The sequence below is a fragment of the Carassius carassius genome, chromosome 36 (genome assembly GCF_963082965.1).
Source record: "Carassius carassius chromosome 36, fCarCar2.1, whole genome shotgun sequence".
NCBI classification, from domain to species: domain Eukaryota; kingdom Metazoa; phylum Chordata; class Actinopteri; order Cypriniformes; family Cyprinidae; genus Carassius; species Carassius carassius.
The window spans coordinates 9197390-9212268 of NC_081790.1; the positions used below are offsets into that span (position 1 = coordinate 9197390).

At 37.1% G+C, this 14879-nt stretch overlaps 1 protein-coding gene and 1 long non-coding RNA gene across 4 annotated transcripts; one reads left to right on the forward strand and one right to left on the reverse strand.

The window, feature by feature from the left end:
* Window positions 1–240: 240 nt before the first annotated feature.
* LOC132117093 (uncharacterized) lies at window positions 241–490 on the forward strand. The gene is made up of 2 exons (XR_009425733.1): window positions 241–357; window positions 423–490. It is a non-coding gene; the product is annotated as an uncharacterized LOC132117093 (long non-coding RNA).
* Window positions 491–890: 400 nt separating this feature from the next.
* On the reverse strand, window positions 891–5717 carry mzt2b (mitotic spindle organizing protein 2B). 3 transcript variants are annotated; one of them, XM_059526150.1, is made up of 5 exons: window positions 5608–5717; window positions 5034–5234; window positions 2921–3072; window positions 2622–2756; window positions 891–1074 (listed from the first exon to the last, which is right to left on the reverse strand). In XM_059526150.1, the coding sequence occupies exons 2-5, from the start codon at window positions 5216–5218 to the stop codon at window positions 923–925; spliced, it is 624 nt and encodes a 207-aa protein (XP_059382133.1). In that variant the 5' UTR covers window positions 5219–5234; window positions 5608–5717; the 3' UTR covers window positions 891–922. The 3 variants fall into 3 exon arrangements, with proteins under 3 accessions (XP_059382133.1, XP_059382134.1, XP_059382135.1); XM_059526151.1 differs by having other exon boundaries at window positions 5495–5630; XM_059526152.1 differs by lacking the exon at window positions 2622–2756.
* Window positions 5718–14879: the final 9162 nt, after the last annotated feature.

Sequence of the window (14879 nt, forward strand, 5' to 3'; positions counted from 1 at the left end):
TTGACCACTGTGCATATCTCAACAGCAAGAGGTTTTACCTTGACCTACACTGTCACCAAGTGTGAACATACAGTAAAGAAAGTGCAGTGTACAAACAAGAGTTTCCACTGACCCTGACCATGTCTTACACTGTACAGCTTCTATAGAGGAAGGCAATGCAGCAAATTCCATCTCATTCAACATAAAATATGAAGTATGCTGATCAAGAGCCCATTCTGGTCAAAATGAATGAAGAGAGCATTCACAATTCCACAGTCAAAGTAACCGCATAATTTAATGCTTATGTTTTAGCTCTCATCAAGAAATCAAACCAGTAACATTAACTGAGAATTTTCATTACATTTTACATGTAATCATGTAAAGAACGAAAGTGCAAAATACAATAATTGGTTTTAAAGAAATATTTTTACTTAAAACTGGAGATCCACTTGAAAAAAAAGGATAAAAGGAAACAAAAAGAAATACATACATACATATATATATATATATATATATATATATATATATAAGAACATTTCACAAATTATAATAGACAATAATATCCATCTAGACATCAAAGCTTATCAAGACAATTTTGAGTGTCTTACATATAAACGGTTTAAAACAGATGTGGTTCACAGAAGCCCGAAGTTGTCGAATTGTAAAAGCGGATGTTTTTAAAGATAGCAAAAGATTATCTGTGTTTTTCTCAAATGGTTTGGGTGCGAACGTGTAAACTAAACCGTGGTAAATATGGCATACTTCAGCTATAGTCTCTCCGGGCAAGATGCAAACTTGATGCAAAGAGGTCTTCAAATGAAACACTGACGGTATCTAGGGAGATCTCTAAACTAGTTTTGTTAACAGTGAAAGAGTTTCTTCCAATTCTACAAGAGTTTAATTCGAGCAAGTTTGGTATGTGTTGTTTAATTGATGAAGAACTTCAGTTGGAGGTGAGCTGAGAAGACGAGCTGCTGCTGCCTGAGCTCTTGGCGCTCTTCTGCCCCCTGGTGGCGCTGACCTGCCGTGGCACGCGCTGGCTAGAACCATCTCTTGCAGATTTCTCCCCTTGACCTGAACTTGTTTTACTGCGTACTAAATCACAAATACACACAGAAAAAACGCACATCAACATAACACATATAACCCATACATATGTGACGGGCTCTATCATTTTGAGTTAAAAGTTGCAAAAAATTGTTTGTAATTAGATTTTTTTTATTTTATTTTTTGAAATTCAAAAATGTCCGTCTGAAATGTTTTAATGTGGAGTCAAATCAATTATGATGCTTCAGTTCAAACAGCTGCATACACTCATGAACCGTTTATGTATTTTGCTTTAACTACTAGTTAATTAGTGCAAGACAACCTCTTCTGCGGCCTTGGTTCCCAAAGTATTTGTTTTTCACACAGAAATTTGAATAAGTCTACATTAAAGAGTTGAGAGCCATGAACCAAACCAACCAACTATGAGGTGAATCACTTAAAATTTGATTTGAAGCAAAAAGGTATTTGAAAATGAGACAAAAAGACAAGACTGTGCACTTATAAGCTTTAACGAGGGAAAGAACTACGATCCCATCAAGCAATATGACTTAACTGAAAAAAAAGGACAGATGAATATAAAACTATTGATTTATTAAAATATGCATACATACATATAATACTTATTCTATCAAGTCATTCACAGTGATTCATGAAAGAACTAAAATTTGGCTCTGATCATGGGTAGCGTAGTTTGTTAGTTATCAATAAAAATCTATTCCCCTACGAAGATGACGAATACAATTCTGACTGCTGCACTCTATACTATAGCATGAAAAAAATAAGTAAACATCAGAGTATATGTTCAACAATTCACAACAGTTTCATAAAGGTTTAATATCTCATGTAATCAACTGTCAGGAAAAAAAAAACAGGAAAGTCATTCGGTGTTCACAACTTGTTAGGTAGGAAATGATTAAAGAAGAGCATATCACTAAAATATATTATTAGAAAATTATTTTATTTGATGATTGATCATTTAAATTATATTTTGACCAGTTTAGAGAATAAATATAATTACACCAGTAGAGAACTAAAACTGTGAAATGTGTTTCACGGTCAAAACAACTCAAAATGATGGAGAAGGTCACATATGAGGGAAATTTTGTTCATTAGGGTGACACCAAGATGATTTATAACAAGTCAGTTGTATTCAGTGATGAAGTGGCAAACACCATCCGTTTATGAAGTTGACAGTCACATGCATGCTTTTCAGTGTTGGTGGCAGGATAATGGTTTACTAGTGCATTACAGTGTCACATTCGACACAAGCCATTAACAGACAGTCATTTACCATGAGAAGCAGAGGACTCTATAGCTGGATGAGAGTCACAGAGTCCATGAGACACATGAAGGATGCAGATCTGGGGCATTTCACCCCCATATTCGGAGCATCGAGCCCACAAATCTCAGGCACAATCAGTGAGGCATGAGAATGAGAACAGATATTCGGCAACATGAAGCTGAATTAGTTATGTCAGCATGAGAAATGTACTGCAATAGTTCATGGGAGTGAAGAGAAGACCTTGAACTCGCAAGCATCAGGATTAAAAAAAGGATGAGAGAACCAAGCTAGAAGAGAGAGAGAGAAGAAAAACCTTGAGAGACAGGAGCACTCGTGTCACCCGCACTGTAGACCACTATCTTAGCCCCTCCCCTAGGTGGGCGGGGCACAGATGCAGAGGGAGGGGCTGCAGTTTTAGCGCTTTTTCCTGAGACCACACCCTCCTCTTCTATAGGAAGTCACACACAGATTACCAAAAATGACAGTTGGAGTTCAACAGTACAGCATGGATGTTGCTTTGTATTTGACATCACCCATTTTCCAACTCAAATCATGCATTTCTGTGGCATTTTATGCCTTTGTCTCCATGACTTTTACATGTGCAGCACTCACCTCTAGACTCAGAAGGTGCAGTGGCAGTGTGGGACGCTGTGGATGTGTCACCGGTGGATGTTTCAGAGACCTTCTGTCCCGCACACATGGCCTTTAGAGTCTGAAAGACTGCCAGAGGTGCAACGTTCATCTTTAACAGGTCCACTATGGTCCTAGGGCAGAGTGAGATGGACCATGTAGAATCATGCAACAGTAACAGATAAAAACTGCAAACTCAGTAAGTGAGGTTGTGCTACAGTGATTTTACTGTGTTCTTATTGCTTTTATGAGAGTGGCAACAGTAATAGGATTGAAGTCAGCAGTGTTCAGTAAAAAAAAATAATTAATATGAATAAAACAAAGCACACAGAGTCATATGGTTCATTACCCTAATAAGTCCGAAAGCTGTTAACCTGGCTCATAATGAGCCAGACCAAAGACAAATCATATAAAAGATGGTTCACTCCTTTTACTTATGAATTAGAGACACTGCAATGCGCAATATGGCAGATTGGTAAAGTCACTGCAGCTGCCGTTGGAAGCTCTAGTTCCCATAAATATTGACTGCACATGCGCATTGGCTGGTCTACCCTGAAAAATATGCTTTTAACGCTATTTGAGCATAAGGAACAACATTCATGGGGCATTTCATTTCTGATTTTGTTGCTTATTTGAAATATGTAATTTAATTTTAAGAGTTCAGGATTACCCCATTCATTTAGGTCACCCAAGACTTGGTCTTGGGTGACCAAAATAGCTGCCTGGAGGCACTGCAAATGTGGCCACCAAATGAACAAACTTTCCTTGAAAGGGACTTTGGCCAGACATGATTTAAAATACAACGGTTCTCGGTTCAGCAAGTTGATGACTGGAAAATGGCTATGACTGATTTGGTCAAATTGATAGTTGAGTTGATGCACTTAAAGGAATACTTCACCCAAAAATTAAAATTCTGTCATTAATTAGTCACCCTGATGTTGTTCCAAACCTGTAAGACCTTCATTCATCTTCGGAACACAAATTACGATATTTTTGATGAAATTCGAGAGCTTTCTGACCCTGCACAGACAGCAACACAACAACTACCACGTTCAAAGCCCAGAAAGGTATTAAGGAAATCATTAAAATAGTCCATTTGACATCAGTTTTTCAACTGTAATTTAATGAAGCTATGAGAATACTTTTCCTGCATGAAGAAAACTAAAATAATGACTTTTTTCAATAATTTCTTCTCTTTAGCGCATTCATGAGAGTATCATGACAGATGCGATGGGTGTGATAATGCTGACACAGGAGCCGGCGATCTAACTTAAAACCTAGATGCAAGCAGAGGAATGCACACAAATGCATTGTGGTACTGTTCTGAACACACAGTGGAGACTGACATGGAAAAGAAGAAATTGTTGAATAAAGTTGTATTTGTTTTCTTTAAGCACAAAAAGTATTCTTGTGGCTTCACTGGTGTCACATGGACTATTTTAACAATCTCCTTACAACGTTTCTGGGCCTTGAATGTGGTATTTGCGTTGCTGTCTATGCAGGGTCAGAAACCTCTAGAAATTCATCAAGAAAAATCTTAATTTGTTTTCCAAAGATAAACAAAGGTCTTTTGGGTTTGGAACAACAAGAAGGTGTGGAATTAATGATAGAATTTGTAATTTTGAATTAACTATCCCTGACTCTAGGTTACCTTCAAGACAAATAATTATATTTTTTTTTTGCTATTTTGCATCCAGTCTCCTTTCAGGCTAGAAAGAAAACATCCAAAATAGTTATCTAGGTGGTAATCTTTTTACACTTTATCAATTAGCATTTTAGATTTCAGTTAGGCTACAAGATGTTTTCTCACAAGACGTTTTTTCTCATGCATGTGCCAGAAATCTCCACTTCAGCAGAACTTACATAAATCAACCCTTTCAGTTTAATTCCTAACAATATCCTAAAGGTTTGAAAGTGTTTGGATATTTAATCATATAATGACTCAATTGCATATTTCACCAAAAGAAAACGTGTAATACAAAATAATGTACTGCGAAATTAAAGAATTGTTAGATTTAGTTAATTTCTTTACCCTATTCACCTATGGTGTCGGCACTGACATTATACGTTTTCAATTTGATTTTATGGGACTCACTTGAAAACCTCTTGATCAATGACTACCCCAGCAGCCTGAGTGAGCTCGAACAGCTCAGTCTCCTCCGCGTTTAGGACTTTTTTCTTCTTGATGCTGTATTTCTGCACATTCCCGCTTACGGTGACGCTCAGAGACGGGGAATCCGGGGCCGAAGGCATCGCGCCGGGCTGCGCTGACTGTGACATATGCGTCACCTAAACACTATAAAATATATCAAATCATACAGACAGCAATCACAAAACAAACAACGGTGCATTTCTGTCAGAGCTAACAGATCATGTAAAGTCCACGGAAACACTAGTGTCCTCTCATGAAATATATTTCAAGTCAAGTGATACGTGGTGGGGTGTCCTACGCTGGTGAATGGCCTATTTTATGGTAATATATTATTATAAAGGTTGCACAGAAACAACCAAGCTTAACGCATACAATTGATTGTGCATCTGTAAGTGCATAGCTACCATATAAATGACTGGATTCGATAATGACATTTCCTGTTCCGTCCGTTTATGTTTTACACAGACATGCCGTTTAAGCTTTAAATAAAACGGTTAAAGTTTAACATAATACTCACAAAAGCACACTAGTGAATTGTCCGCGTACTTCCTCCACAGCTTAATAAACACAAAAGTAGCGTTACTTACTGCCACCATCTGGTCTGGAGAAGGCGTCGGCGGGTGACTTCCTCTAGAGGGCGCTAGAAAACAGACTCTCTTTGCACATTCAAAACCAACCTGTGCATACTTAAGTACTTGCAACGTCTAGTATGCTCAACGATTAACAATTTTACCATTACCATAATATAAAAGCTATAATTAAAAAATAAAATAAAGTTAAACAGCGAGAAAAAACGAACAGCTTCTGTGTTTCTGCTGCTTCAGCAGTGGTCTGAGAAATAGTTGACAACTGAACAAATACTGAAACGGAGAATATGTTAAAGCTATCTAACTGCAAATACCCTTAATTTGTTACCCAGTGGTCAGAAAAAGCCCAAATAGGAGAATTATTATGCCCATAAACCTTCAAAACGTGACAACATAATCTCATAGTTCATCACAAATTTTTTTCTTTATGAATTTATGATCAGTTAAATGGTTCTGTTTATGCTCCGAGAACATCAGGAATAAATCATATGCTTTAATCTGAGATAACAATTGGCTGGATGTACATTATTCCTTATATTCTTTGAGTGACAAGAGCATTCAAGTACATCAGAAAGCATTGACAAAACCAGAAATTAAACATAAATAAGAATGGAAAAGGTTAAAAATATTTGAACATGGAATTTTTTTATGTATATTTTACCAAATTACAGATTTATGTATTATGTTTGGGAAAGGTAACAGCAATTTGTTAAGAATGAAGAATGGAGACCAGTGTGTTTTAATGTCAAGTCATTTTCAGCTGACTCTCTGTACTTTGCTTTCAGTCATCTCTTCTAAGTCTTCCGCTGAGATGAGCTTCTTAGATGACACAAGGGACAATGACACTTCCCGTTTATCCTCTAAAACCTTAGATGTAGTCAAGCCAGTATCTGGCAAATATAAGTCCAAGCCGGGGCTCTCCAAACAGGGAATTGTCTCGGCTGCTACTGACACAAGCTCTGTGGATTTATGTTGCTCAGTTTGTAGTTGCACATCTATATCCTCCAGTCCTTTTAAAGTGCCACTGATGGCTTCAGTTTGTGACTCCTCTGAATCTACATTGAGCTCCAGAGCCCCCTTGTGGCCATTAAAGAGGTGTTATCTGCCCCTGACAGTCTCTCCCTCCTGAGTGAGGACAGTTGGGCCTGCAGGAGCTCTTTGTGCTGAGCTTCAAGATTTTCCAAAAAAAAAAAAAAAAAAATATAGACAGTTTCGCCCTGGAATGATAGATCTTAATTAACCAAAGCCTGTACATTCAGAACACTTACAAGCTTGGCCACCTTCTGCTGGCTGTGATCTGGACATTGATAAGCTAGGGAGTTCCTCAAACATCCTTACGTTAGACTGAACCAGGCTTGCAACCTAATTTATTATGTATATATAAATACACATTCCGTATGTATATACATTTATATGATCATATTCAATATACATCAAATTTATTTAATACATACACATAACATGTTTTTCATAAATATATACATGCATGTGTTTGTATTTATATATACACAATAAATGAACACAATACACACTCATATATTATGTAAACAAAAACTATTATTTTGGATGCAATTAATATCACAATTAATCATTTGACAGCACTAATACATATACATATACATATATATTAAAGTTGTCCACATTGTCATTTGGAGGTGAAACTACTTTCTAGAAGGCTTAACATACACTTCCTTTAAAAAGTTGTAAGATTTTGAAGGAAGTCTCTCATCAAGACAGTAAAAAGGCTATAGTGTCACATGATCCTTCAAAATCATTCTATTATGCTCATTAGCTGCTTAAGAAACATTGTCTTATTATTATCAATGTTCAAAACAGGTAATATTTTAGAGGAAACCAAAATACAACTTTTTTTGATGAACAGAAAACTTTCATTTTTAAACTGTCATTCCAAAATGGTAGTTAAAATATTTATTTGTTGTTTTGCTTGCTTGGCAAACCAAATAAGTGTATTTACTGTCAACGTGTGTCCCATGTGTTTATACAACAGGGCAGTTTAAAATTATTTTGTGGTAAATGAAAACATACTGCAAATGTGCTACATAAAAAAAAGAAGCAAAATACAGAATTTTACATCAATAAAAGTAAAAAATTACTTAATTTAGAAATGCAATAAGTAAGGAATAAATGACTATGGACTGTTGAAATATTAGAAAGTATTGAACGCCCGAGGTGTATGGAATGCCGAAGCTGCCAATTTTAAAAATAAATAAATACATAAATAAATATACAAATAAATGTAAATAAGAATAAATAAATATATAAATAAATATACATAGAAAAGCAAAAAAACGAAAATAAATAATTATTTATACATTTATTTCCATATTTATGTATATATTTATTTTTTTCCATATTTATTTATTCGTTTATTTATTTATACATTTATTAATTTCTACATTTATTTATTTTTACATTTATTTATACATTTATCTATTTATACATTTATTTCTTCAATTATTTATTTCTTCATTTATTTCTTCCTACATTTCTTCCTGCGTAGGGTAATGAGGAGGGCGTGGTTTACCTCAGACATAGCAATCGAGCTCAGAGTAAGCGAAGGCGAAGGGTTGAGGCCACAGTGACGCCTATTGTGTAATACAATTAGTATAGCTCACTGATGTTGATACGGTCTGTGACTGCGAGGTATATGGTCAAAATCCTAAATCTTACTGTGTGACATGGATAGGCTACTCTTTATTCCGGACATGGCCGTAGAACATCGTTTGGTCTGGATTTGTAAAATGTCCTGGGCTAACAAACATGAAACGGGGACTCTGCAGTGCTTAATTTGTAAATTGTGAGGTCCCGGAACTTCCCGGATTTCGGAAGTGTGTTTTATAGTGTTTGATGGCCCCGTCCCTCCTGTTGAAACCATTTCTACAGCGGTAACAGTCACAATGTGCACCTTTAAACCGTTTTTCTCCTTTAATAGTGCCCACAGTCTCACAGTGGATACAGCAACACAGCACCTTCAAGCCTATCCATAAAAAATGAGATTGACCAAATGTCTCCAAAGGACATGAATCACATGTGATTCTATAGTCTCATTGAGCCTCACCTGCAAAGTCAATGCCTTTGTCCACGTGTTTGATGCGGAAGTGAGCTCGCAGGATGACGGGATCTTGGTAAGCCTCGGCCACAGAACAGAGCGGACAGTGCATGTGCACTCCTTTTTCCTGCCCTAAACGCTTCTCATCCTGACACAGCACAGGTGTGTATGTGTGTTCTGTTCCTCTGACACGAACCAAGGGATGGGCCTTGCAAAATAAACGCAGACAGCTAATGAATGAGACAATGAAAAAGTGGCCTTATTTCAATGTGTATTACTTCTTGTTAACAGCTGTTTAGGACTGGTGCTGACTTGAAATTCATAAATAATTTTTTTGTTTCTGAATTCATAAAGACAATTATTTTTTTTACCTGGGACAAAACTACCTGAGGTTGCTGTTCATTAAATGTTCTTGTGAGAGCACATCTGGCGCTCATGCACATTAATGTCAGAGTCAATCTGTTGAGGCTGCAGAAAAACAGATCGAGCGAGCGGTGATGTAAAACAGGTTCAAATACTTAAATAATCCTTTCAGACAAGTTGCCTAAGAGTTACTGATCTTTACCTTTCTGCTGCAGATGTACAGCAGGGTCACCAAATCTAACAAGGCATGCAATATTAAACTTCACTGAAATATGTTACACAAATTCACTCAGGTGATATCTAACCCCCTCCATTTTAAATCCTAGAAGGACATTTGCTCGGATGTAAACAGATGTACAGCAGGGTCACTAAATTTGACAATGCAGGGTTACACGTTACCGAAACCCGTTGCCCAGATTCACTCTGCTGATTTCTAACACTCCCTAATTTCTTTTCCAGTATGCATTTTGGTCTGATGTAAACAGCTGTATATACACATCAGGGTCACCCAGTCTGACAAGGCAGCATTAAAGGTTATCAAAATCTGTTACAGCTAGAAACACTCTGGTAATGTCTGAACTCCTCTATTTTATATTTTAGAAAGCATTTCGGTCTGATGTCGAGTGTGAACAGATCAGAAAAAATCTAACAAGGAAGGCAGCAAGAGATGTTACCAACATGTGTTATCCCCTCAATTTCAAACACAATCTTTAAAACTATCTGATTATGTCGTTTATTTAGTATGGAGTGAGAATCACGCCAAAACCTCACACACAAACAAAATGTGTTTTACTCACACCCAAAGATTCACAAACAAACTCAGTGTGGTTTGCAAGTACAAAACATCACTCACAAACTAATGCATTTTGTTCTGCAAATAAAAAACGTAGCTATCAAACAAATACAGTACGTTTTACATATACAAAGAAACGTATTTCTTCAATGACAAAAATATCCTCCAAGTACAAACTAAAATCTTTCAAGCACAAAAAAAATCCTTCAAGCACAAAACAAAATCCTTCAAGTACAAAACAAAATTCTACAAGTACGAAAAACTGTCACGTGACTTTTGGCACTAATTTTTCGCCTTGCTGATCCACACGCAAATGCCTTCAGATCCACACACATACTAGTAAACGGTCATGTAATTCGTACTCCACAAAAGCATGTGGCGCTGTTAGCGAATTGCTTGGCGCTGCCAACGACATGGAAACAGAAGAGAAGAAGAAATGCTAGCGTGAGGGACGTTTTGGACACGATGAGCGGCCAACAGGTGAGTTTGCAGTCATTTCTGGTGAAAAATCAGCCTGAAGGGGTTTTTATTCGCTATAACAACCGCCTCGCTATACATGATCCCACTTATTACATTGCTACCTACAAAATAAATAAATAATTTGACAAAATATTGATATAAAAATGAGTTTATTGAATTTAAAAACGATTGTATTGCATCAGCTAAAGAAAATAGTCCGTTCCGCGTCCATATCAACGGTCTGTTTTCCATGGCAAGGGTGTGTTTGGACCTCCAAATCTACCCTGGTCTTCTCCTGCTAGTGTCTAATAGAATATAGAGACTTCATTCCATGTCAAATCAGTCAGAATCCAGGAAAGTGATTGCAGCAACATCTCAGATGAAGAGTTTTTCTATATTATATTTGGGTCCCAAAACCAAGGCATGTAAAAATATTCATAGTTTCGTCAGTCCTTGAGATTGTCATTTTTAAAGCATCAAAAACACTATCAGAGAACCATTTTTGGGCATTAATATCTTAAAGTGTTATTCATAGCCTCGCCAAACTTTGCAGGATGGAAGACAAACGTTCTTGGTATAACTGAACCAAAGTTTGTACTGCATGCCTATTGAGATTCTACAAGGCCCTAGATTTGGGTAAATGGCTAAACCCCTGATACTGAGGGTATTATAAACTCATTTTCTGCATCCATATCACACCAGCAGGCTGTCAGCATACATGGGTGCTGCATTTTTTTAAAGCTGAAAATTAGGACAAAACCCTTGCTAAAAAGAACTATACGCATGAAGTATGTGCGAAGATTTTATTTGAATTAAAGTATATTCAATCAGTTTTAAGAATAAACTTGGCAATGGGTTTGGCACTGGTCCTTGAGGGAGGTTCGGCGGGGGGGGGGGGGGGGGGGGTATATATAAATACACACACACAACTTTTTATAGAAATAGACTATTTTTCCACAAATTTCTTTATAAATTTTACCAAAAATGCATCCCATTGACATTAATTTGAACATACATTGACGAAGGAGGTAATATTATTCAGTCTCAGAATTAATATTGTGTATTTCTGGAGTTTGTTACAAAATGTTATCAAATGTGGTCCGGGTCCTTGATGTAAAAATGTTTGAGAACCACTGCCCTACATAAACACTTTACATGTCTTTTCAGGGATTGTACCTACCACATTTGGACTGGGAGGACAATGGCCTGCCTGATGAGCCACACCATGGTGTCACTGTTCCTGAGATGGGCGATGTACTGAGTGATGAACTAAGGGCAGCTATAAATCCCCTGGGACACTCCCAATCACATGGCTCATCTACCTACTTACTGTGCAGTATGTCCAGCAGTTACTAGGCTTACAATAAAACACACTCAGCAAAGGACCTTATTCAATGCAATTGTAGCACAAATACAAAAAGAACACTTATTTACAGAACAGTGCCCCTGCTAATAACTGGTTTGTAAGAGATGTTACAGTTACACAAATAAATATTTCTGAATCAGTGAGGTGGTCTAATGTTTGATTTTTCTGTTTAATCAAATCAGACCAGCAGACATGCCCCATGTTAGGACTGCCAGCGGCAGCAGGAAGCATAGCTTTCCTCAAGCAGTGCTAGCAGCGGACTTTAGGACTTTCAGCTCTCTTAATGTCGTAATGAATGTTCAAACCAAACACACGTAGATTGTATTATTTTTTTATTGTAGTGTGAATACAATTTTAAAACATCAAAAATACTGGTGTAACTGAACATGACCAGTAAAATGACCAAAAACTCCACTTTGCTTTATTCTTAATATCTTCATGACCATTAGTGATGGAGACCTCAAATATTGACACACGATTAATACAAGATTGCGCTTAAAGAAAATGTAATGATTGATATCATACGGATGCAGAAAATGAGTTTATAATACCCTCAGTATCAGGGGTTTAGCCATTTACCCAAATCTAGGGCCTTGTAGAATCTCAATAGGCATGCAGTACAAACTTTGGTTCAGTTATACCAAGAACGTTTGTCTTCCATCCTGCAAAGTTTGGCGAGGCTATGAATAACACTTTAAGATATTAATGCCTAAACATGGTTCTCTGATAGTGTTTTTGATGCTATAGAAATGACAATCTCAAGGACTGACAAAAATATGAATATTTTTACAGGCCTTGGTTTTGGGACCCAAATATAATATAGAAAAACTCTTCATCTGAGATGTTGCTGCAACCACTTTCCTGGATTCTGACTGATTTGACATGGAATGAAGCCTCTATATTCTATTAGACACTAGCAGGAGGCCAGGGTTGATTTGGAGGTCCAAACACACCCTTGCCATGGAAAACAGACCGTTGATATGGACGCGGAACGGACTATTTTCTTTAGCGGAAGCAATACAATTGTTTTTAAAATCAATAAACTCATTTTTAAATCAATATTTTGTCAAATTATTTATTTATTTTGTAGGTAGCAATGTAATAAGTGGGATCATGTATAGCGAGGCGGTTGTTATATAGCAAATAAAAACCCCTTCAGACTGATTTTTCACCAGCAATCACTGCAAACTCACCTGTTGGCCGCTCATCGTGTCCAAAACGTCCCTCACGCTAGCGTTACTTCTTCACTTCTGTTTCCATGTCGGTGGCGGCGCCAAGCAAGTCGCTAACAGCTCCACCTGCTGTTGTGAAGTGCGAATTACATGACCATTTACTAGTATGTGTGTGGATCTGAAGGCATTTGCGTGTGGATCAGCAAGGCGAAAAATTAGTGCCAAAAGTCACGTGACAGTTTTTCGTACTTGTAGAATTTTGTTTTGTACTTGAAGGATTTTTTTTTTTAATTGAAGGATTTTTTTTGTACTTGAAAGATTTTAGTTTGTACTTGGAGGATATTTTTGTCATTGAAGAAATACGTTTCTTTGTATATGTAAAACGTACTGTATTTGTTTGATAGCTACGTTTTTTATTTGCAGAACAAAATGCATTAGTTTGTGAGTGATGTTTTGTATTTGTAAACCACACAGTTTGTTTGTGAATCGTTGGGTGTGAGTAAAACACATTTTGTGTGTGTGTGAGGTTTTGGCATGATTCTCACTCGATAATTTAGTTCGAATAAACATGCAAAATATTTTTTTACACATTATAATTTGAATTGCAGATGTTTTACACATTTACATTTGTTTTAAAATACGTTTCTGCAATTTTTAAAAGCCCCTAGTGGTAAGAGGTAAACATAAGCATTGCCGCTGGAAACCAATGAAACTTAGCCCATGGTGTTACGTTTAACATGATGAGAAATTATTACCATGATTAGTATCTCAAGTTCTCGTTTGCAAAATTATTCATGTAAGTTACACGTTGAAGATTAATTTGCTTAAATGGGCCTAAAGCATAACTAACAATTGTTTTTACATGTATTTCACGAGGCCTGCAACTAGCTCAATGAATTAACAGAATGGGTCGTTATAAAATAATTTTAATAATATTACGTTGATTATGCAAATCTTGACTACTGCACTGAATCCCATTGGTCCAAAAACTTTAAAGCTGCAAGCAGCTTTTGCACACTTAATCAAGCTTACAACTTTAGCAAGCTAACACACAACTCACAGTATTTCACGTTTAACCTTTCACTCACCACAAAAGCGGACATGCTTTTGATATGATATAGAAATCCGATTTAAATTCCGCTGTCCGCTCTCGTTTGGAAATATTGGGCGTTTGGCAGGGCGCCTGTGTGTGGTTCGTCATCTGTGTGTACACACATTCACCTGCAAGTTTCCGAGTTTCTAGTCACCGATAAATGCAACGAAGAGCTGCCTAGAGTTCAACCTAAATTAATTTAATTGGTCTCATCGTGACGTCACCCATAGTCTCCTGAAGTGTGTTTTTGAAGCCTAGTGTGCAGAGCGAGCCGTCGCCATCTTGGCAGCGCGTCACCGCGCAACTCTGCCAGACAATCAAAAATGGGCAAAAAGGCGGGAGCTAGTTGCTGAAGCCATACCCACCTAGCACGACGGCAGTGTCAGCAGCGGCAATCCACCTGTCACTCAAGTGGCTACGCCCTTAATTATGCAGAATTTTAAGTCTTAATATAAGTCTTAATATAATTTAAACGGATGAGTTATAAAAATATTCACCCCCCTCACAGTTGTCATGAAGGGCAAAATTAGCTATTTAGACCAAAATCATTTTTTGAACCAGGCTGTAAACATGTTTTTTCCTGCTGTAAATTTGGGCATTTTAACATGGGGAGTCTATGGAACTGACTCCCTTTTGCAGCGAGCCTCAAGCGGCCAGTCGATGAATTGCAGTTTTAGTCACTTCCTTATTGGCCTCAAGAGAGAGCGGGAGGTTGGCGCTCGGTTCAGACACGTTCATTTTTTTATGTAAATTACCAATAGGGTTCCTAAAAAACTGCTATAACAAAAAAATGTTCGGCTGAAGTAATAATAATACATTTTAAATGTACCTAAAGAATGTGATTCTACAAAACTCTCATAGACATCTAAAGACACTGTGCATACAA

Bases quoted from the DNA above. Each gene is read 5' to 3' on its own strand.
- mzt2b (XM_059526150.1), bottom strand. From the start codon at position 5,218: ATGTCACAGTCAGCGCAGCCCGGCGCGATGCCTTCGGCCCCGGATTCC. The intron at 3,073-5,033 runs GTGAGTCCCATA...ACTCTGCCCTAG, and splicing joins ATTGATCAAGAGGTTTTCAA to GACCATAGTGGACCTGTTAA. The intron at 2,757-2,920 runs GTGAGTGCTGCA...GACTTCCTATAG, and splicing joins TGCACCTTCTGAGTCTAGAG to AAGAGGAGGGTGTGGTCTCA.